Here is a 24,617-nt window from a genome sequence, read left to right as displayed (position 1 = left end):
CCTCAGTGTAAGACTAGAGGGAAGGCAGCTAGTCATCACCACCCACCGCCAAGTCTTGGGCTACACTTTTACCAACAGATAGTGGGGTTGATCTCAAATTATAAAGCCCGCACGGCTGAAAGGGCGAGCATGTTTGGTGTGACGAAGCTTCGAACCCGCGACCCTCGGATTACGAGTCGAGTGTCTTAACCACCTGCTCATGCCGGGCCAGTATGCAACTTGTAGATTAACTTATATTTATTCTCTTCTTCGCTGTTCGGCCAGGCATGGCTCGGTGATTAAGGCACTCGACTTAATCTGAGAGTCACGGGTTCGAATCCCCGTCATACCAAACATGCTCGTTCTTTCAGCCGTGGGGGCGTTATTATGTTACGATCAATCCCACTATTCCTTGGCAAAAGAGTAGCCCGAGAGTTGGCGGTGAGTGGTAATCACTAGCTGCCTTCCCTTTAGCTTTACGCTGTTAAATTAGGAATGACTAGGGCAGATTGTCCTGGTATAGCTTTGCACGAAATGCAAAACACAAACACACCACGAATTCCAACAACAAGAAATAACAAAAGTTCCTACTAACAGTTCTAAATATAAAAGTTCAACGCCATAAACAAAAACTAATATTTACAAAGAGAGTTCAACTTGGGTTGTAATGATATAACTGATACACGAGTTGCCGGAGAAACAAATCATTGTTTTCTTGGCTGGTTTGATATATTAAATCATTTATGTTTAACAGAAATAATGTAGCAGTTTTAAAATTTCAAAGAGCACACGCAAAGAAGCATTTCTGTACTTCTTTTCATGAAGTGGCAGATGTTTAGACGGATGCTTTAGGAAAAGCTACGGAGAACCACGGTAGAGCTGAACCTAAATCATCGTTAGAAGTCGCGATTGTTGTGCCTTAACTGTAGATGTGCGTCGTTGTTGTTGATAGAAATTGCGATTGTTGTACCCAGATAAATTAATGTCCATTGCCGCCGTCACTGACAAAGTCTTATCTAAACTTAAGATATTGTTCATCGTCGTTGTTTATATAAATTATGATTGTTGTGCCAAGCTAAAGAAATTGTCTAACACTGTTGTTGCTAAAAGCTGTTAATACTATGCCTAGTTAAACAAATTGTTTATCGCCAGTCATTGATAGAAACTGTAAATGTAAGAGATATACATCTTCATAAAATGTTTATCGCTATCATTGATATAAACTGAAATATCGTGGCTATCTTGTGAAATTGATTCTCGCTGTCCCCGAAGAAACTGTAATGTTGAGCTTTTGAAAATATTTTTATACATTTTTCAAAGGCACAATGAAACAGTCTTAAAATATTTTGTTAATAAGCAAATTGTTTTATTTATTCACGGATTTTTGCTTTCATTATTGCTGATTAACTTATGTAAACAAAAAAGATTTTCTAAGTGACTAAATAACACTGAAATTCCAAATAATATGGTAATAAGGGTGGGTCTTATCCAACGGAAGAACTACAGTATTTATTAAACTAAGCTAGTTACGAAGTGCTATAATATTAAATCTCTCGTGTTAAGGTTGAGAAAATTTTCATCGTGAATCACACTAAAACGTCTCTTTGATTGCTTACGCTACGGAAGTCTGAATCTAACACGAGATCGAAAACAAGATAGTTATTTTCAAAAACAAAACATTAAACCAGTAAAGAAAGATTAGCAGTAGCATAACGCACACCATTGGATAAGGGACTAGTTATAAAACTGTAATCCTTATAGATATAAGCGGATTAAATAAGCAAGGGCTATAGGGCCTATCGACCCGTAACTTACATGCTGAAGCTAAGGTAATCCTTGGAAGTAAGAGCAGACCCCACAGCGCGGATATCACCATAAACAGAGTCGAACACATGGCCGACGCATGACGATCACACAGAACGAACACCACCAGTAGAACTTCTATAACTAAAGCTCGTGGCGCTAGGCGCTCCTTTGGTGTACCAGCATAGTCCATTTTATGCATGGGTAGAAACAGTAAAATATATTTGGGATCAATAAAAATATAAATGCCAATCACTCTTTCGAATACGAAAGGCAGTTTAAAAAAATGTAATTACCCTTTATTCATACATTTGTTTGTATAGTAATATTATATCAGAAACTATTACATGGATTTTTATTATAACTGATCTTGATACATGCATATTAACACATGAATCTAGTATTATAGATAATTTAAGACACTTTTATTATATTATAATATTTAGAATAAATTGATCCGTGAGTAGGGGAATCGTGCAAGACTGTTAACGCGGTTTTGGGCTGTAATCCCAGTAACGTTTCACAAGGTGATTTAAACTTATGAAATTTAGTTTGGCTGAAAATCCATAGATTAAACTAACAGTAGAAAATAATCCTCTTGGTATATATATATATACATAATTAAAACAAAAAATAATACAAAAATTAGTACATATATAACATGTTAATGTTGTTAATGGAACTAACGTTATTTAAGGAAATGATAAAATATAAGTTAGTTATGTGTTTTATCAAGTAATTATATACAACTTTACTTTTGTTATCACTAGTAAAAGGTTCTAATTTACTTCAGTATTGTAGTTTACCTGTTAGCAATTACAGGACCTGGAAATAGTAAAATGTTTTCCAATTTGTTTTATCTTTTCTTTCTGTTGCTATACAAGTATCATTATTTTCGTTGATAGTAAATTATGTATCAGGTATTGTAAGGACTATGATGGAAGATATTTGTGCTTCTCTGGAGTTTATTTTGATTTACCTATTTTACTATTTATGTAACGACTGGTGATCAAAATGTTTCAAATTTTATATTAAAAATATTCTGTTATATTTGCAAAAATAACCATTTTCATTTACACTCAAACTCCCAATCTACAAAATAAAAAAATAAATTAAATTAGTAAAATAATTCATAGTTAATTTCACATAATGTGATCTCAGCAACATTCTGATAAAGCATGTATTAATAATTTTCTTTGAAACTGCACAAATAACAATTTGGTGTTTGTGGAACTGTAAATTCTGTATTCGAAGAAAGTAGGTATATGTTTTGGTGATCGTTTAAAGTACTAATAAACGGATAGAAAAATTATATCATATGTTGTAATATTAGGAAATTACTAAAAACTCTTTTTAACTAAAAAACTGAAAACGATTTTCCACTCGTATGAAGTTGTTTTACAATAATATCAAATATTTCACAAAAGATACAGCGAAAATGATTAATAACCTTAAGTTTAGATGAAGTGAACTGTGATGATCGTCCATTTAAAGCTTATAGACGCGAATTTCTTTAACGCATCACTTAGGTGTCTTATTTAGGTGTATGAATGATTCGACACTGTAGCTTAATAACGGTTTAAAATGAAGAATAACTAAGCTTGATGTTCTCTTGCATTAAACAGGAAATTAAAGAAAAGTTTACATATCTTCTTATTTTATTTAATTTTTCTTATACATCATAATACGTTTGATGGTGCATGTGACTATAAGCAATCACGTAATGGACAAACATAATTTTGTCGTGGGAATTTATACTGTGGATTTTCAATTTATCAAGCCAATTACCACGAGTGAGGCGAATAAGAGGTAGCTGGTGTAAAGACATAATGTGCTAACCCCTCTGGAATAAAGCAGCCGTTCTCTAGGAACCTTAACAATGACAATAATTCTTCAGCTCTAGAAACCATGGTTTTGTCTGTTTCGATCGAAAATATAAAGCATGCTCGACTTCATGTTAGCAGTTTACCTGCGTGAGGAAATAACTGCACGCGGAGATTCGCGAAGGAAACTGTTGGTAATTTCATTGTCCTTATTTTCATGTGTCTGTCTGTGAAGGAGAGGATTTATCGATACGTTTCAATTGAACATTTTTTGGAGCTTTTGTTTTTTCTCACTCATAATTTGATTTAAATATTATATGTGAAAGTCATATGGTGAGATATAACTGAATAAATATGAACATTTGCAATAAGTCTTAATGAATAAATGAAACTGTCTATTAATCTGTATATTTATTTATATAGTCAAAATTGAACTTAACACTTTCTATTTTGTAAAACTTGCTGGTTAGTTATTCCCAGCCTATTCAGTCAATTTCAAACAACCTTGTTAGGCTGATGCGTTAGGCAATGTTGGATATTTTAAAGGGAGTGAAGAACAAAGTATGAAAGTTGCTGGATTGTTTCTCAAACAACCATGTTTTTTTGCATCGTCAATAAGATATAGTGTGTTCAAGGGTAGGATCACCTCTAAATCTTTGTTTTTTCGCAGATGTAAAGTAGACTGCAAATGTTGGTTATGAAGAAGCTTTCTTATAATTTTACAATTTCGAGATAAAGTTTATGTTCAACTTGTTATTTTGAAATTACATGATTTTTGTTCAACTTGCATTGTTTTAATAAAGTTTAAACATTCCCCATGAGTATTTTAGGTTGTACATAATACTTAAAAAGAGTTGGAGATTGGCTCTTTTTATTAAAAATTAAATTTTATGCAAGGTATTATAGATTAAAATTTCAGTTTTGATAATTTTCCACAGATATTTTGAATTAACTGAAATATAGTACTTGTAATTTCCTGAATTAGGATAAAACATAACAAGTAATTACATGCAAATCAAGAAGTTTTGGACTATAGGCCAGGTAACTAAGTTTATCTTTTTATTTTATTGGTGGATAATGTGAACAATTTGCTTTTTTCTCCCCTAATTTGCTTAGTGATTTGGATCGAAACCACAGTAACGACGAGATATTATTCTCAATGTTGTGGTAATACTTTTCCCTGAAAGACACAGTTGTTGCGAGTAAATCAGGGAAGTAAGCAAGCTTTGGTGACATAATCACGATGAGAACCGATATTTCGACCCAAGGGATCCCCAAACGGATGGCGATTTTCCTCCACAAGAATACGATAATTCATCACTAGAAAGTCCCTTTAGTCTTAGGTGTCAGCATAGAACACGGCAGGGGACGTTTATTGAGAGCAAAGGTGGGGTTTCTGCAGGCTGTCTTGAATTAGTTGTATTTACTACGATATTGTAGTTCAGGAAACGTGACAAGAAGAACGTGTGGTTTTACTCTTTTCATAATTTTATGCAGTGGGGGCCACATTATGAAAAATAAAGAAAAAACAACTAAATATATAATATAATTGATGACAAATATGTGAAACACGTTCAATGTAAAACAGATCATAAGAGCAGTTTCCAAGTAAAAGTAGCTCAAATATGATTTTAAAAATATTTAACGAAGATAGAGAATTGGAAATGATTAAAATACGGTCACAGTAAAACCAAAATACAAGTTCAAATGCTGAAGAATCAAAGAAAAGAGAAACTACTATTGAAAGGAAACTTAAAAATATCTAACTGTTGTGTTTCATTTCATAAGAGCTCCTAAACATCAGTAGGTGTTGAATTTATTATCAATACAGCAAATAAAACATTTACTCAAAACGCTTAAATTCCACAAAAAGATTATCTGTCACGCAGCGAACAGCAGAACCACACGTCCCATACCTAAAAGCCCGGCATGATTAGGTGGTTAAGGCATTCGACTTGTAATCTGAGGGCCACGGGTTCGAATTCTCGTCACGCCAAACATGCTCGCCCTTTCAGCGGTGGGAGCGTTATAATGTGACTCAAATCCCACTGTTCATTGATAAAAGGGTAGCCCAAGAGTTGGCGGTGGGTGATGATGACTAGCTGCCTTCCCTGTAGACCTACACTGCAAAGTCAGGGATGATCATTGCAGATAGTTCTCGCGTAGCTTTGCGCGAAATTCAAACCAAATAATACTTGAATTCCTTCCTCTTTCTCACAGGAACGATTTAAATCGCGTCTGTGAAACACACGATAAGCAGTCATTATTTATCGCATTTTCGAAGAATTAACCTGTAAATACAAAACATTAGCGGTGGTTTTTAAAAATGATAAAAGAAACTCAAACATTTTGCGTATGAAGAACGTTTTATTTTTTTAATACTGATTAGTTCTCAGGCATTAGTTAGCCTCAAAGTGTTATATTCTTTACACGTATTTTTCAATAATGAGTTTAAGTTTTTGATTTTTACTTCAAATTGTCGTGCTACGATACATAAGGACTGTTAGCGCTTACCACCCCTTTCTTATATTTGAAGTGACAGGCTAGTGAAAAAGCAGTTTGTCAGAGTCACTCTTCGCCATCTCTCAGGTTACTCTTATTTTACCAAATAGCGAAATGCGAAAGTCAGTATTGTAGCACATCCAAGACTCCATAGTATGGAAAACGAGTATTTTTTTTGGCAACGGGACTCGAATCATGTGTCCTTGAATTCACAAATATGAAGACGCAAACAACGAAAATGTCACACTCAACCCAAGATAAATGGAGTAGTAATTCTATAACGTAGTCGAAAAATTTGTTTTCAAAAAACAACACGTAAATATTGTCTCATAACTGAAAAGTTCATATCTTACGGCACTTTTATATCTGTATTTTGGATAAAGTTATATGTACATGCAAAATGAGTTCGAACAAAGTTCTTGAGATCGTGCTCGAAGCGATCTAATGAAAGCTTTAATAAGCAATTGGAGCTTTGAAGAACATTGTGGCTACAGTTCTTATGAAATAGGCTAAGTTATAATGTGATTATTGTAATGAGCATTGTAAATAAATGCACGTTTCTTTATTTTAGTCGGAACGTCGATTAATCTCTACATCTCTATGTTTCTCAAGCGAGTATGAAACTATCACTGGGACCGAGATTACTACTTTCTGGAGATACAGTTTACCTACCAATCTCAGTAGCTTGATATTAGCAATCTGTGTTATTCTTTTAATATCTTTCCCCACTTCCACCTCACCCCACTAATTTTCTCTTTTATCAGAAATTATTACTTCTCAATCAAGGGATACAGACGAGAAATGGCAGCTTTAAGATGTGTGACTATAAAGATCGGAGCATCTATATTGGTTCTCAAATGTGAATTTTACATGTAAGGTTTTTTGAATGAGATAAGTAATGCATTTTCACAGTAACGTGTATCTCACTTTGTCAGACACCTATATTTATCAGGATACATTTTATCCTTCCCTCAGTGTAGTTTGTACTCTGTAATTTCATTTATTTGTTATCAATGGTGTTATGATTATGTTCGTAGGTATATTAAATCCCCCCCAGAAAAAGGTATCTTCAAACTAAGAATTTACAAAGAAACTTTGGTAGATGGTATTTAGAAATTGCATGGTATTTTATTGGACACAACGGCTAAAACCAGTTCAGAAGTTCCTAAGTTATAGACTCAGATACCTTTGGTTTACAGCAGGGGTGGGCAACTCCATGACTACTGACTACATGTGGACAGTGGCCAGCTCGAGTTTAGGAATCAACTTTTTCTATCATTTATTTTTTATCCCAAGTTTGGTAATCAGCAACTACACTGCCTCACGTCGCGCGCTTCATCTCTGCCACAAACTCCGCCCATTTTGTAGCGTCAGTCTAGTTTAGATGTTTGTTATTGAGTGTGCGTTGTTTTGCATGCGCTTGCAAACATATTTTTATTGTGCAACTTTCAAGTGTTTAAATATATTTTGTTTTTAATCACATAATATGGATAAGTGGATAATTCGTAAACGAAAGGATCCAAATGATAGTAAACACTCAGAAAATAAAGATAATTTAATTGATTCTGGCATTACTGCCTAAAAGAGAATGGCGCGTGACGCAAGACTGGAAAAACGTGAAACGAGAATTTAATGAAAGTTTAGAGTTGAAATTTACAGTGATTGAAGCAAATAATAAGCCAGTGTGTCTTTTATGTAAAAAAGTTTTAGAAATAATAAAGTATACAACCTTAAGCAACACTTTAACAATTTTCACAACGAATTTGATGTAAAAATCGTATGAGTGAAATTAGCCGTCTGAAAACACAACTTCATGAACAAAAGGGAGGCCTAAAATATTTTATCATCGATAGAACTAGTTACATTAGCTAGCGATAAGGTAGCTTGGATTCTAGTTTAGAAAAAAAAATCATTTTCTGATGTTGAACTAGCAAAAGAAATATTGATTGTGGTCATTGAAACACTGTTGGGGAATTATGATTCAAAAATAAAAGGTGATATTCTTCAAAAGGTGAATAATTTGCAACTAAGTCGAAAAACTATTGTCCGCTGGATGCTACAGTTAGCAAAAGACATAGAAAGTCAGTTGCTTCAACAACTAAAAGAGTGTTTGTATTTTTTTTTAGCACTCGATGAGTCAACAGATGTTAGTGACACTGCACAGTTGATATTTTGGGTTCGATATGTAACTTCAGATCTTCAAGTGAGGGAAGAAATTTTTGGCCTTTGTGGATTATGAGATCGAAAATGTGGAGAAAACATCTTTGAAAAATTTCTTGAAATAATAAAAAAATTCAATTTGGATTAAAAAATGATTTCTGTCTCAACAGACGGTGCTCCCACCATGACTTGGACAAAATTAGGATTTGTTTCTCTTTTAAAGCAGTATTTAATTGAAAATAATGTGAAGTCAACGCTGCCATCTTTCCATTGCATTTTGCATCAGGAAAATTTATGTGGTCTGATGTTTAAAAGTGAATTGAAAAATTTGATGAATATTGTTGCAAAATTGTGAATTATATTAGAAGTGGAAGCTCTCTCATCCATCGACAGTTTGTTGAGTCTTTGAAGAAAAGCAGTGACTGTACTTTTGATGATCTTACTGATTTTGCAAATGTAAGATGGTTAAGTAGAGGAAAAGTCTTGGAATGATTTACTTCCTTATTTTCTCAAATAAAAAAGTATCTTGTTCAAAAAGGTAAGATTGAAAATTTCCTTGAAATTGAAACTTTTTCATTGTAGTGTGATTTGCACTTTCTGGAAAACATGACAGCTACTTGAATAATTTGAATACGAAGCTTCAGGAAAGAGGTAAAATAATAAGAGAGCAATCACAGTCTATTCATGAATTTCAATTTAAGCTAAACCTCCTTCCGGAACAATTACAAAAGAATGATTTGACACATTTTGCAAAGTTGAATAGTTTTCTAGAAAATAATAAAGACTATGATTTCTCTGATGCTAAAGATGATCTCTATGTAAACTAGATCAAAAATTTATCTCAAAAATTTGAATCACGTTTCTCTGAATTTAAAAAATTGAAATTGATATTTTAATTTTTGCATGATCCATTTCAATTTCAGTAAAGAAATTACATATTTCTTTGGATAAGTGTAGGTTTGAAGACGAGATGCTTACCCTGCAAAGTGTAGAAAATGTTCTGTCAGAGAGATGTGACTCACTATTCTGATAAATGAGAGTTTTCCAAATGTAAAGATGGCAATTTCAAAATTATTTTCCATGTTTGGATCGACATGGGTGTGTGAGTCAACATTTTCTACGCTAGATTTTTTCAAATCTAGATACAGACCTCGGTTTATTGACATAAATTTAGAGGCAGAGCTAATATGCTCATTGAGCATAGATATTTAGCTAAATTTCACGAAACTTGTTGAAAACCCCCATCAATTTTCACATTGAAGGTTAGTTGAAATGCAAATATTTTGGTTAAACTAACATTTTTTCATTTTTTTAAACTTTCATTTTTTTAACAATGTGGACAACGTTGTTTTCATTAGCCACAGTTGTAGCCACTATGAAAAATAAGTTGCCTACCCTTGGTTTAGAGGGAGAACAACCATTTAACAGCACCCCCTTGTTCATTCGGCTATTTCGAATCAAAATAAAAAGCACAATACACTGTTACAGTAATAACATGAGCACCACTGTGGACAATTAAAACTGCTGAGTGTGATTATGGCATATCGCGGCTTTAACCTTGGAACTTGTAATCGATATATTGGTACAGCTACAAAATAACCAAAACGAATCTTATCATTTTAAGGTTAATTTCTTTCTGTAGGAGTTTTCAAAATGTTTTGGTAATACTATTTTTGTGTGTTTGTACTCCTCAATCTGATAAACGTTAAAGCAAAATAACACCAGCATTTAAGTGGTTAATTGTTTGAATACTTACAAACAGAATAATATAAACAATCATACACATTGAAGGCATGATCTTATAGCACATATTGTTTAGATAATTTCGGAAATGAGGATTAATTTGTGTTTAAACAAGAGAGAATCTTCAATAGCTGCGCACCTAAAATTCTTTTAGGCAGAATAAAAGTAAATTAATGTATGAGTTGATGGGCGTGATCAAATACATCAGTTGGAAGGGTTTGACCTTCTGAGTCCAAAACTTTAATTAGATCTCAAATCGATCAAAAGCTGACGGAGCTATGAGCTAAATATTTGTACTTGAAAACAACAGCAACTCAGAGCTGTCCTATGAGGCGCTATTTTGCGGCTAAAAACGTACAGATTGGCACTCCAATTAAATATTATTGTGCTTTTCTGTTGCCAAGGGGAGAATGAGTGACCCTGGCTTATATAATAACTCATTTATTCACTCTGAATGGATTAAGAGATAAACTAAAATTATTTATGGGTTTTTAGTTTGTTGTCCCTTTTATCGAAATAATTGGGTTTTTATGATTTATGTACATGTTTTTTTGTTTGATAAACGTCTTATCATTTTGAATAATTTTTAAGATGTTCATACTATCTTTAATTACTGACTTCAGCCATGAAAAAACTATAATGATAACCACAGAAACGAGGTACTGGATTCCAAAGAAACAAATGACGTAATTATAACAAAAAAGTTTGTACAAATATAAAACCATATATAAAAGATTCATTCATTCATACTTTTAACCTCCCTTTGTTTATTTGGTTACTACAGCATGTAACGAGTGAATTGTCTGCTTGTGTTGTGCCAAATACTTTCCCATCTTGGTAAATACAGAAGAAAAAAAGAACTGATTTGTCTTCCTTTGTTATGTGAAATACTTACCCATGTTAGTTACTACACCAAATAACGGAATGAATTAACCGCTTGTTTTATGTCAAGTACTTAACCACCTTAGTTACTACACCAAGTAACGGAATGAATTATCCGCTTGTTTTATGTCAAGTACTTAACCACCTTAGTTACTACACCAAATAACGGAATGAATTAACCGTTTGTGTTATGTCAAGTACTTAACCACCTAACTTACGACACCAAGTAACGAAATGATCTTTCATTTGTGTTGTGCCAAATACTTACCCACCTTAATTAATCCACCAAGTAATGGAATGAATTATCCGCTTGTGTTGTGCCAAATACTTACCAATCTTAATTACTACACCAAGTAACGGAAAGATTTGTGCCATGATTTACCAGCTCATGCCATACAACTAATTACTTATCTTCTTTATTATATATAGTATAACAAACTAAACCTAATTAATTATAACTGATATAACGTAATTTATCAAATTATTCTGTTATGTCGGTTGTAATTAATTAGGTTTGGTTTGTTTTGAATTTCGCGCAAAGCTATGCGAAGGCTATCTGCGCTAGTCGTCCCTAATTTAGCATTGTAAGACTAGAGGGAAGACAGCTAGTCATCACTACCCACCGCCAACTCTTGGGCTACTCTTTTACCAATGAACTGTGGGATTGACCGTCACTTACAACGCTCCAACGTCTGAAAGGCGAGCATGTTTGGTGCGACGTAGATTCAGACCCGCGACCCTCGGATTACAAGTCGAGTGCCTTAAACATCTGGCTATGCCAGGCCAATTAATTAAAATAGTGTTCTTTAAAACTTATGCAAATTATGTTTTTGAAGAAGTATTTCAGTTGTTCACAACTTCAGTCAGCTTTGGGTACATGAGGTTTTATAACAATATTAAATAAGACATAGATGTAATTGAATTTATTTCTAATTTCTGCCTACTTACTGTTATGATTGCAGTTTTAAATTGACATCTCATTCTCCCAATATAAAAGGCATTAATGTTTTTTTTCTGACACGCACGTAGTTGTTGTTGTTTGTTGAATTTCGTGCAAAGATGCTCGAGGGATATATGCGCTAGAAGTCCCTAATTCTGAAGGCATCTAGTCAACTCTACCCAAACCGAAGTGTGATTACTCTAATCAAATAGTTGGATTTGACCGTCACTCTTATAACCTACCAATAGCTCCATATTACGGATCATGATGTTTAATGTTTTTGATGGTAAAGATGCGTGAACAATAAAACCTCGGACTTACAGTTCGACACGCAAACCACTAAGATTTCTATATATTTTTGAGGTTCGTAAACCACTGCGAGCAACTATAAGTGTCAACTTGTTGGTGCTCAGTTTGGAAATTTTGATCTCGTTCTTGCACTAATGAACATCGATCGATAGATAAACTTGACTGTGGATCCTAAGGTTCACGGTTTGCGTCTCACTACGCGAAGAAATCGTATCATGTATTTTGGGGCCGATTAAGTATCCTAAGAGTTAGCTTAGCGGTAGGTGCTGTTGAATAGCACCGTTCCTTTTGCCTATTAGCTCAAATTTAAGGATGGCAAGCATAGATAACTCGTCTAGCTTTGTGCTAATATTCAGAACAAGCAAGTAATAAAAATTCTTGAATTTAGGGTTAAAATGAAACAGATGGCTGCATGCCTATACAGCTATTGAACTTTAATTTCTTTTTTACTTATTTTTTAGTTACCAAACAAGAATGACGTATGAACGCGGGCATACCTTACCCTCAACATTAAAAACTGTTTTTAGGAGCTGCCCCTAGGGTGTCGGCTAGGGACACGAACTTGTAAAATACAATCTATCTTGTTCATCGCCAGCAGCTCACCTTGAAGTCTCGTCTCTCGTTCCTCTATTACTAGACTCCTCCCCTGATAGTTTATTATCCTGTCTCCCGAAGGGACCGTCCACAATATAGGAACATAATACGAAACAAGCTAGAATAAGGGATGGTGGTATTTTGTTCGCATCACTAACTGACGAAGTATAAGAAGCGAAGAAAAGTTCACACTTAAGGCGCTACTGATGGTGATGGTTAATCAAAGAAAGAAAACTAAAATAAATTCATCATTCCAATGGCATGGGTCGACAAATAGCAGTCGGCTAGCTTCTGTTTCCGTCAGGTTCATCAAGAAAAGGGGCAGAACGCGGTCTCATTAAGAAGCTCGCACAAAGATCATGTCTATGGCGGTTATCCCCTTTTCTACCCCAGGTCTCATACAACAAGCTAATCTAGAGAACTTGATAAGTATAAAGAATGTTCTCCATTACCAAGAAAAGCCAGTATCCACCCTCCTGTGAGATCCTCACGTAATTAGTCTTATCTGAAGAATATATCTGCCACTAAGAGCAACTTAAAGATAAAAAAACTCAGGGATCACAGCACGCCTCAATAAAAAAAGCACAAAGTCAAATATTTGTCTTAATGTAAATTGTGTGAGAGTTTTATTTACTTTATTTCACTTGTTTGTCATTAGTTGCTTAACGGATTCAATAAAATAACGGTTTATATTATTTCATAACATTTAATTGAAGTGAATATCATACTGAACTTGGTGTCTTTATTTCAGTCGCTCAAATATATCTATATGTTTCGGTGGAACATGCTCCAGATAATAAACTATTGTTCACATTTGAAACGTTGGAGTCGTCAGCTTATTAATTCTGGTTTGTACTTTATAACGCAAAAGGTATGGTTATGTTTAGTATCGGCTCGCATGAGGCACTTGGCTCGTAATCCGAGAGTCGCGGGTTCGAATCCGCGTCGCAACAAACATGCTTGCCCTTTCAACCGTGAGGACGTTATAATGTGACGGTCAATCTCACTATTCGTTAGTAAAAGAGTAGCCCAAGAGTTGGCGATGGGTGGTGATGATTAAACTGCCTTCCCTCTAGTCTTACACTCCAAAATTAGGGACGGCTGGCACAGATAGCCCTCGAGTAGCTTTGCGCGAAATTCAAAAACAAAAAACATGTTTAAAACCAAAAGTTTAGGGCTAATCCAAAAGCTATATGATCTGTGTGTGTGTGTGTGTAAGTAAAACATGGAATTTTTTTGTGGACTTTCTTTGGTAAGTGTAATTATTATTATTTTTATAATGAGAAATTAAAACGTGTTGTGGATTTAAAACGTTAGAAATCGGAGTTTGTATATACGCAGCAGGCTTTGTGCTTAACTTCGAAAAAACAAACAGGGAAAGCAAAGCTGAAACAACTTTTACACCTCACAAGGGTTTTACTCTTCGTTGCTTCAAGAAAATATTGAGCAAAAATTCACATATCTAATAACAACATCTGGTATCTGTATGAGTTATGATCAAGATTCTGATTAGATATGATGTGCCATATTTTACAAATTAGCACTCATTATTGACCATAATGTTGAGTTGTTCTTGACATGGCTGCCTTCTGCTTTTTGTAATCATGAACCTTGTTAAATCTTTAGTGGAAAAAAAAGTCACAATTAATCCGTGACTAAGTTGGATGCAAACGAGGGCACTGCATCCTTTCCTTCGAACTATTAGATTATGCGTCGTTCTCTTTTTTATCTCTTATTGTTTCTCAAACTAAACATTTCAAGGCCATCCATTAAAAGGTGCGTGCATCAGTAGGAATCATATCAAGATAATCTTCTCTGTTTCCAAGCGATATTGACGTCACTCTAGTGTCGTAAATCAAGCTAGCGTTTCCAGTTCTTTTAAAGGATCGATCGATCTTCAAAATGAAACTTTAAAAAAGGATAGCAGGCGTTTGTTTTAGAAGCCAAATAAAAGACTGGAATTCATTTCAACGTACCATTTCATACAGTAGATTGATTTTATGTCCATCTAACTAATGTAATGTACTTAAAATAAAAGTTTTGTTTCTTTGAATTTTGCGCAAACCTGCTCGAGGGTTATCTGCGCTAGCCATTCCTAATTTAGCAGTGTAAGACCAGAGAGAAGGCAGCTTAATCATCACCACCCATCGCCAACTTTTGGGCTACTCTTCTACGAACGAATAGGGGGAATGACCGTCACATTATAACGCCCTTACGGCTGAAAGGACGAGCATGTTTGGTATGACCGGGATTCGAACCCGCGATCTCGGATTACGACTCAAACGCCTTAACCCACTTGACCATGCAGGGTTTGGAAAAATAAAAGTACATTAGAATATTATTTTACAGAATGAATTATTGCACAAGAACTGTTTCAATATCATATCTATAAATTATATTAAACAGAAAAAATACGAATATTTCATGTTCATTCAGTTTTGTATCACAGATGTGTAACAAATAATTAAATTTGAGATAAAACAAAACAAAAAACACATCCAACAGGTAGCTGACAGTTTCATGGTTATTATTTGTTTCAGGATTTTTGTGAAAAATTACTCAAATGGCTATTTGTCCACAACTGTCCCTAATTTTGAATTTGATAGATTAGAAGGAATGCAGGTAACCAACAGTACCCACAGCTGACTATTTACTTTTTTGATAGAATATTGAAATTTGACCATTAACCTTATAACACATACACGACTATTAAGTACGGAGCAATAGGACATCACATGTAGGAAAAGTATATTTTTGAAAATTTGGAAAAGGCAAAACTATGAATAAACATTTTAGAACGTATGTTACAAACACATGTTTTGCATTAAAAAGAAGGAAATTTAATTGGATGGTGTAATATTTCTGGTAAAAGATTCTTATTATCCAGAAATAAATACTCCTTTACTTTACGCAAATTATTTTAAAGCGTCAATTACCAATATGTTTCCACAACAACAATAAATTATATGGAATGTAGCAACTAACAGTCTGTGCCTTTATACAACTATGCCACCGTTAAAACAATGGTGCCTCTGGAAAAAAGCAGCTGATAAGCGTGTATATTTATGTACCAGTTTTGAAATTTAATACCATCATACAAAAGAATTGTCCCTGGAATGTTTCAGCTAGTATTCTGCTCCTCTCAATACTGATCATAAAGTTTGTGTTATCAAATATATTTGACCGATTTAAGTCATTACTAGATAGTAGGCCCAGCATGGCGAGGTGGTTAAGACACTCGATTTATAATTTGAGGGTCGCGAGTTCGAATCCCCAATACACCAAATATGCTCGACCTTTCAGCCGTCGTGGCGTTATTAGTTACGATCTATCCCACTATTTGGTAAGTAGCCCAAGGTTTGGCGGTGGGTGCTGATGACTTACACGGCTAAATTTTGGGACGGCTAGCGCAGATAGGCCTCGTCTAGCTTTATGCGAAATTCAAGAAAAGCAAACAGACAATACTTTATAGTATTATTAAGTGTTATGTGTAAGCCTATGTTTATGTACTATTAAATATAATTTATCATTTGGTGGCTAGCTATACACGTATATTGGATAGAATTACAAGAGTCAACACAGTCACGAGATATCCAAGTGATTATTAGATGTTTTTGTGTTTGTTCGCTTTAGAGTTTTCGTCCATAACTGCAGAAGAGCGATATGTACACAGAAGTTTCGAATTTGAAACTGATGACAAGAGGGTATTTCCACTCACTGTCACACTGGGACTACTACCTCTGATTAATCTAATAATGGAATTTGGGCTTTACTGGGAAAATGCATCGAGGGTCACAAAATGTGAAATTCTTTGCAGCATCGGATGGCAAACCATAAACGTTCTGATTCATAGTCTGAGTACGCTAACCACTGGGTCACGTCCTGCTCAGCAAATTCTTTCGATATTTGTCTTTGTTTACAAAGTTGCATGGAAAAAGACCGGATCATAGGAAGTGGAAAAAAAACAGTTTTGGATTTTGTTTAAAACTATTACACGTGTTTTAATTTTCTTTCAGTTATCATCAAATTATTAAAGGCGAAGAGGGAAAAAGATAGTCCTTACCGGCTCGGCGGTTATCTTGAGAACTTGCAATGTTAAAATTCAGAGCTCAATCCTGTGGTGGGCACAACACAAATAGCCCGTTGATTGTTTTGCGCTTAAACTCAAACGAGGGAAAAGAGCAAAACAATTTAAATGATAATGATTGCTGAGAATCTGTACATTAAGAATCGATAATAAAGTACTACGAGTGATGTAGACAGAGACACATGACACTAGGAGTACACGAATTAAGGCAGAGCCTTGTACAATCCGTATGTAAGAAATGTGAATAAAATCGGTATGTTAAGACATTAGAAACAAAGTACACTTCCAGACTCTATGTAATTATTTATTAATATAACTTAATTCAGAATAAAACTTAATTAATTATAAAAACGACCCCTTTTTTATGTATATAAATGCATTTGAAAAATCAATTTGGATAAAAACAAGTTACACATAGTTTCAGCTTAGATTACTAAAAATCTTTATAAACATTTTCAATTGAAAGTAGAATATTCTTGTTTCCTTTATAACACCTCGCTATGAATGAATCTGAAATAAAACATTATACATTTGGTTGATTTTGACCAAAAATTAATGAAATAATTGCACTCCTATCGCTAGGCTACACAGTGGACTATCGGCGCTCTATGTAACCCTAGAATTTGGCATCGTTAGTCTCCAGTTTTAATACTGAGATACTGGTGGTGACTAATGAAATCATTAAAAAGATTAGCACATCTATACTATACAGTGTTCGTAAGTTTGGCTTTTTGTAATTTAGAGTGCATCTATTCTGATGCTTTTAAAAATTGTTGTTCAATAAATTATCAATTTAAGTCCTCAAACGCTGGAGAAAAATAGATATTTTAATTTAAGTCCATATCATTTCTCAAACATGGCGATAAGTACATTTATTGGGAAAAGTTTCCATTACTGAAGTATTTCAGACAGTAACAGATAGAAGATGTATTTATTACTTATGGAAGACCCGGCATGCCAGGTGGTTAAACACTTGACTGAGGGTCGAGGGTTCGAATCCTCGTCACACCAAACATGCTTGTCTTTCAGTCGCGGGGGCGTTATAATGTGACGGTCAGTCCCACTATTCGTTAGTAAAAGAGTAGCCCAAGAGTTGGCGGTGGGTGGTGATGACTAGCTGCCTTCCCTCTAGTATTACACTGCTAAATTAGGAACGGCTAGCGCAGATAGCTCCCGTGCAGCTTTGCGCGAAATTCTAAACAAACCAATCAGTGTATAAACGAATGCTATGCTATGTTTACCTTCACCATTCTAGGGAAGAATTCTTTCTTAGAATAATAGAATATTTTGCCATTAAATTAAAATACAACAACAATAACAAATCTTTCCGAGAAAATGAGTGCATTACCATCAACTTCATATACGATTGAAAGAACAGAATATAAATTTTGATCGCTGAACAGACAATAGAATCGCAGGCATGCTTTGATTTTTTTTTACTATTTTTACAATGCGCAAAGACAGAGAAGTATTTGTATTTAAATATTGTTTCCGACGTTATTGAACTGTTAAACAAAATCCACTTTCGAGATATTCAGTAATCTCGTTCGTATTGTGTAATAATATGTCAACCTTATGAATTTTCTTATCGTTCAGATTGTAGTGGATATGAACAACAAGAAATGAAGGCGGCTAGGAAGAGATGCGTGGTTGTATCATAAAGAGAGAACTAAAGATTGAATCGATTAATCCGTTCATGCACAGTTTTTCTTTTTGTGTTCTTCAACAACCATGAGATACATTCGCGTGCAGAGACTCAATTACTTGTTACGCCGTCCCCTATTGCTGCGTAATGCCCGAATATACTAACTTTGAGATGCTATCGACTAGCTAGCTACTAGCTGTATTAATAGCGCAGTGAAAGAACCAAATGAATTGGACGGAAATCCTTTCCTCTTTATCTCAACACCGAACTTCCACTGACGACTCTTTCTAAGCGATTCGTCTTATTTTACTCTTTCCTGAAAGTAAAAGTGCAAAAAACACATAAACAAAATCATCATGAACGAAATATTTACTTTAATATGTACTCTCCTAAGGTAAGAGACCGAGTTGGAATTGTTGTATCGTAATTTATGACGAAGAAAGGAGCTTGTTACAAAATAAGATGTGGATACAAACCAATAAAAGTCTACGGATTTACAACACTAAAATCAGGGGTTCGATTCCCATTGGGGTTCAGAAGGTAGCTCGATGTGGCTTTGCTATAAGAAAACACAAACCAATAACTATGATTATTTTGGCACATCTGCTCATTCATATTCGTTATTTATTACGCAGAACCCACGCTATTACATGCACACAAAAATCCGTATATATATATATAAATATATATTCTGCTATATCTAATGAAGGTAATCAGCGATTTTAGAGAATACTTTGCTTAAACAAAACTTCCCGAAAAAAAATCCATTAAACACAACTTAAGTTGTTGCTATGTTACACAAGACGTTTTATTTTACTAGTGAAAAATAATCAGTTACAGATTTCAGAAAGGTAAATAAAGTACGTTTATTTGAATTTCGCACAAAGCTACGTGAGGGCTATCTTCACTAGCCGTCCCTAATTTAGCAGTGTAAGACAAGAGGGAAGGCAGCTAGTCATCACCACCCACCACCAACTTCCTGGCTACTTTTTTACCAACGAATAGAGAGATTAATCGTCATATTATAACGCTCCCACTGCTGAAAGGGATGAGTATGTTTGGCACAATGGGGATTCGAACCCGTGACCCTCTAATTCCGAGGCGAGTGCCTTAACTACCTGGCCCTGCTGAGCCAATTGAAAGGGAAGACTCATTTTAGTCTTGTTGAAATATTGCCTGTATATAGCATACTTCCTCGATCTATAATATATGTTGATGGTTTATGAAATAACTATTTACTTGTTGAAGCAAAGTAGAGTAGATTTTTCCAGTATGATTTTGTTCATGACCCTCAGATTACGATTTGAACGCTCTAACCACATGCCCGTACCGGGTCATAGATTTCAGAAAGGTGAATGAAGAACAGATGTAAAAATAAGAGAAATGGATATTAAGATATATGTACGTGAATATATGAAAGAGTTTTCACGTACAATAATATAAATATATATTTAAGCATTCTAATTATGATTAGGAAAACAACATCAGCAAAGAAGCATAACACTCAACAAAATTACTGCGTTCACTAATTTGTCTCAGAGGGATATATTTCTCCCCTTATATGTTTTGTCTTCTCACAGAAAAATACAATTGTTCTATCGATTGCTCAAACACGCAGTTTCGTTTACGTTATTTTGTGGTTTTTAATTTTTTCAGATTTTGAAGCAAAGCTTCACAATAATTATCTGTGTGTGACTAGCTGTAATTATTTTGAACCTAAAGACTAGTGTGATTGAAGGTAGCTAACAACACCCGCCGTCTTCTATGATTGAATAATACCTGGTATAGACTGGTGGTTAGGGCACTTAACTGCAATATATGGGTCGCGGATTCGAATTCCAGCCGTAACGTCATCAAACATGCTTACACTATCTGTGTGAAGGCGTTATAATATGACGGTAAATCCAACTATTCGTGGTGAAAGAGTAGCTAAAGAATTAGCGGTTGGTGGTGTTGACTAGCTGCCTTTCCTTTAGTGTATCACTGCAAAATAAGGGACGACTAGCAAATTTCAAGACAAATAAAACTGATCGAATAATGGGTCTGAACATTGCTCTTATAACGTATTCTTTGGAGAACGGGACGCGAACCCTAAATGTTTGTGCAGTAGGAAATAAAGAGGACTATCATAACCGAAACTTTCATAGTCTATGATCTCCAGGATTCACAGATATAATAATTATTATACAATTTAGCAATATGTAACAAATATTTCACCAGATTTTATGAAACGTCTATTCTTTGATATATGAACTATCTTATGGAATTTCAGATTTAAATAAACCTTTAATAACAACGTTTACAGCCAGCGAGAAGGATTTCGGATTTATCTTTCAAGAAAGAGTAATATGCATGTCCACATATATATCTACAGATATGTATATATAAATAGATTTAAAGTTTATGAATTTTATAGCTAATAATAATAAAGAGCGAAAGCATAGTACAAAAACCTATTGAGTCGTTGCTATGGTTTCAAAACAAGTGTTCGTGAATTAATGAAATATTATTTCAAGGAAATATTTAGACAAAGTTTTCCGACTAGTAGAAACTTAAGCTGGAAGAAATTACTTTCGTTTTTCTTGTTCAAGTTCGGATCAAGATGCGTTGAAAAAAGACGAGATACTTAAGATAACATCATCTATAATATCAATAAAGTTTGGGATTACTTTATGTCGGAAAAAAGCAAATACGTGAGGAGTAGTATCCATGAAAACGGAGGAACATTTTTTTTGTGTTTTCTGTATAAAACAGTATCTCTACACTCAACCGTTGTACGTTCTGCTTTCATGGAAATACAATATTTTTTTCTTCCTTGATAAATTAATGTCACTATATTCGACCGTTGTACGTTTTGCTTTCATGGAAATACAATATTTTTTTCTTCCTTGATAAATTAATGTCACTATATTCGACCGTTGTACGTTCTGCTTTCATGGAAATACAAGATTTTCTTCTTCTTTTATAAATTAATGTCACTATATTCGACCGTTGTACGTTTTACTTTCATGGAAATACAATATTTTTTTCTTCCTTGATAAATTAATGTCACTATATTCGACCGTTGTACGTTTTGCTTTCATGGAAATACAATATTTTTTTCTTCCTTGATAAATTAATGTCACTATATTCGACCGTTGTACGTTCTGCTTTCATGGAAATACAAGATTTTCTTCTTCTTTTATAAATTAATGTCACTATATTCGACCGTTGTACGTTTCACTTTCATGGAAATACAATATTTTTTTCTTCCTTGATAAATTAATGTCACTATATTCGACCGTTCTACGTTTTGCTTTCATGGAAATACAATATTTTTTTCTTCCTTGATAAATTAATGTCACTATATTCGACCGTTGTACGTTCTGCTTTCATGGAAATACAAGATTTTCTTCTTCTTTTATAAATTAATGTCACTATATTCGACCGTTGTACGTTTTGCTTTCATGGAAATACAATATTTTTTTCTTCCTTGATAAACTAATGTCACTATATTCGACCGTTGTACGTTCTGCTTTCATGGAAATACGAGATTTTCTTCTTCCTTTATAAATTAATGTCACTATACTCAACCGTTGTACGTTCTGCTTTGATATGAAAACATCATTTTCTTCTTCTTATATAAAGTACTGTCACTATACTCAATCACTGTGCGTTCTGCTTTCGTACGAAGACAATGATAACAATATTTCCTCCTTTTGTAACTTTGTAAGGTTTCAGCAACAATAATAATGGTAAACAGGACTATTTTTTTCTTACAGACTTGTTACAGTACGAAACTAAGATTTGGTCTACATACAGTCCACAAACTCAAAGGATTTCATCAAGGCAAGTGATGCACAGAGTTTATAATTATCTATAAGTTCTCTGATTGCTAAGAATGTAGGAAATAGCTGCATTTTTTCTTCATTTTTCAACTCATTATTTTAACTGAACTGCAAAGTGTTAAAATAAAATTCTATGGTTCAGGGTCTAAGTCCTCGATGATTTGAACTTTCTTTTTTTCCGTATTAGTAAAATTTATTAAATAATATCACTGTATCCAGCCGTTATTTATTACGCTTTTCATATGACAGCGAAGAATGCAAGGTTTTCTTTTTGTATATAAAGTGAATGGGATAGAGTTATTATTTATTTTACTAGCTATATATATATTTTACTATTTAACGTGTGCGGTAATTAACGGTAGCTAATTCATGACTGTACTACAGCCCCTTGTTCTTTCTTCTACGGTTCTCTTTTCTGGTATAAAATACTCAAAGTCAGTCGAATCATGAGTGTTCCAACACTAAAATGTGACACTTACGAGAAAGAGTTAACAACGTTCGAAGTAACTCCATTCACTTCACACGGTTTCAAGTTCTTCAAAACAATATTTCAAATCTTCGTAAGACAGCAATTAAGCACTCCGTGATAGGGCTCGGCATGGCCAGGTGCTTAGGACTTCCAACTCTCTATCTGACGGTCGCGGGTTCGAATCTTCCTCACACGAAACATGCTCGTATTTTCAGCCGTTTTGACGTCATTTTGTAACGGTCAATCCCACTATTCGTTGATAAAAGAGTTACCCAAGAGTTGGCGGTGAATGGTAATGACTGTCTTCTTTCCCTCTAATTTTACACTGCTAAATTAGGGACAGCTAGCGCAGATAGAACTCGTGTAGTTTTGCGAGAAATTTGATTAACAACAGGGGGTCAAATAAATGTATTTTGTAAGTTTTTAATAATAATGTAACCAGTGCTTTGTTTTACTTCAGAAGAAGTGAGAAAGAAAGTCCTACATTACGTCATATTGTGTAAATAACAGTTTTCTTATATATGAATGTGAATGATCGATTACAAAAAAATCAAAAATAGATTCTTTAATAAACAGTTTTCAGCACCCAAATGACAGCATTTAATGATATTCGAAACACAAACTGTATCAATCAACTACTAGTGCAATGAAAGCAAAGAATTAATCTGACCACAACTTACTACAATGAATATATAATATATATATATATATATATATATATACTTTCATTCCCTAGCAAGTCTTGGATTCGGGCGGAAAAACGAAGTGCAGAAATGCGATGCCTACACTTAGCACGGGTGTTGTTTTTTTTATTCTAAATAATGACTGGGGTGTAGAGCTAATTCTTAGCCCTTTAGAAGCATACTTTAAATAAGACCGTCTTTAGGAATTTATCATTAACAATCATAAATCAACATTTCCATATGTTTCAAATAAAATTACATTTTCAAGATCTGAGAAACACACGTTTTCGCTCTGAGCTGTAAAGACTCCAGACAGAATGCAGAGAATATATAACTGATGTCTAAAACGGTCGAATTAAATTAATATCATTCGCATTTCTGGTAAGATTACACCTAGAAATTTACTAATAGAATTATCAGTTAATGATCTGTGAAATTTAGGCTTTTGAAGTTTCCGGAAATATTTTAACTACATAATCAAAAGCTGTGGAATAAAGAAATTTACTTAACTACATATTTACAAAGCTTGTTGAAAAGGGTCAACAGAAAGATCAGACATTTCTATTCATATACAAAATTCTCTTGAATATTAGAATGTAAGAAAACTGTTATGTTAAAGTAACTTTGGAACGTTATATCTATGTTTGTCATTGTGATTAAACAAAATATCATGTGGTAGCATGTTGTTTATTTTAACATAGTTTGGGCTCATTTGTAATGTTTATTAATGTCATGTATTATTAAAAAAGCGATCGAATGATGAAACCTAAAAAATAATAATAAAGGACAAAAATGCGGTGTGTTTCAGCAATATTACAAAATCACCAATCGTTACGTCATCTATTAAAATTCATAATAGAAAACTCAATTCATGTAATTTGAGTTACTGACTCAATCATAAGAAGAAATAGAAATCTTTTAGATTAAGTTATCATATTCTCGAAGGTGTTCAGAAAAGCATTTTTACAGTAGTTCAAAAACAACAAATATTTCTTCATTTCACGCTTTGGGTCAGCCAAGTGTAAAAACCTATCCATCACTGTAAGAGGCTCAAGAGTCGTCTTGCCTTTTGGGTTTTCTTATTCCGCTAGAATTGAATACCTCATCATTTTGTTTAAAGTTGTATTTTTAAGGAACATATCCATTCCAACTATCGTGCAACCAATTTCGA

At 34.1% G+C, this 24,617-nt stretch overlaps 1 protein-coding gene across 20 annotated transcripts in view; it reads right to left on the bottom strand.

Moving 5' to 3' along the window:
• LOC143236124 (roundabout homolog 1-like) overlaps positions 1 to 24,617 on the bottom strand; it is a 230,007-nt gene that overhangs the window by 167,038 nt on the left and 38,352 nt on the right. For 19 of the 20 annotated variants that reach the window (XM_076474396.1, XM_076474402.1, XM_076474397.1 and 16 more), the window contains exon 1: positions 1,795 to 1,922. The exons of the other annotated variant lie outside the window; for it this stretch is intronic. In XM_076474396.1, the coding sequence (XP_076330511.1) occupies positions 1,795 to 1,873 (79 nt within the window). In that variant the 5' untranslated portion in view covers positions 1,874 to 1,922. Of the gene's footprint in view, positions 1 to 1,794; positions 1,923 to 24,617 lie in introns of those variants that run through there. 20 annotated transcript variants of the gene reach the window in all.

Source organism: Tachypleus tridentatus, chromosome 13, assembly GCF_004210375.1.
Source record: "Tachypleus tridentatus isolate NWPU-2018 chromosome 13, ASM421037v1, whole genome shotgun sequence".
Taxonomy (NCBI): domain Eukaryota; kingdom Metazoa; phylum Arthropoda; class Merostomata; order Xiphosura; family Limulidae; genus Tachypleus; species Tachypleus tridentatus.
This window is presented reverse-complemented; position numbering and strand designations above follow the sequence as displayed.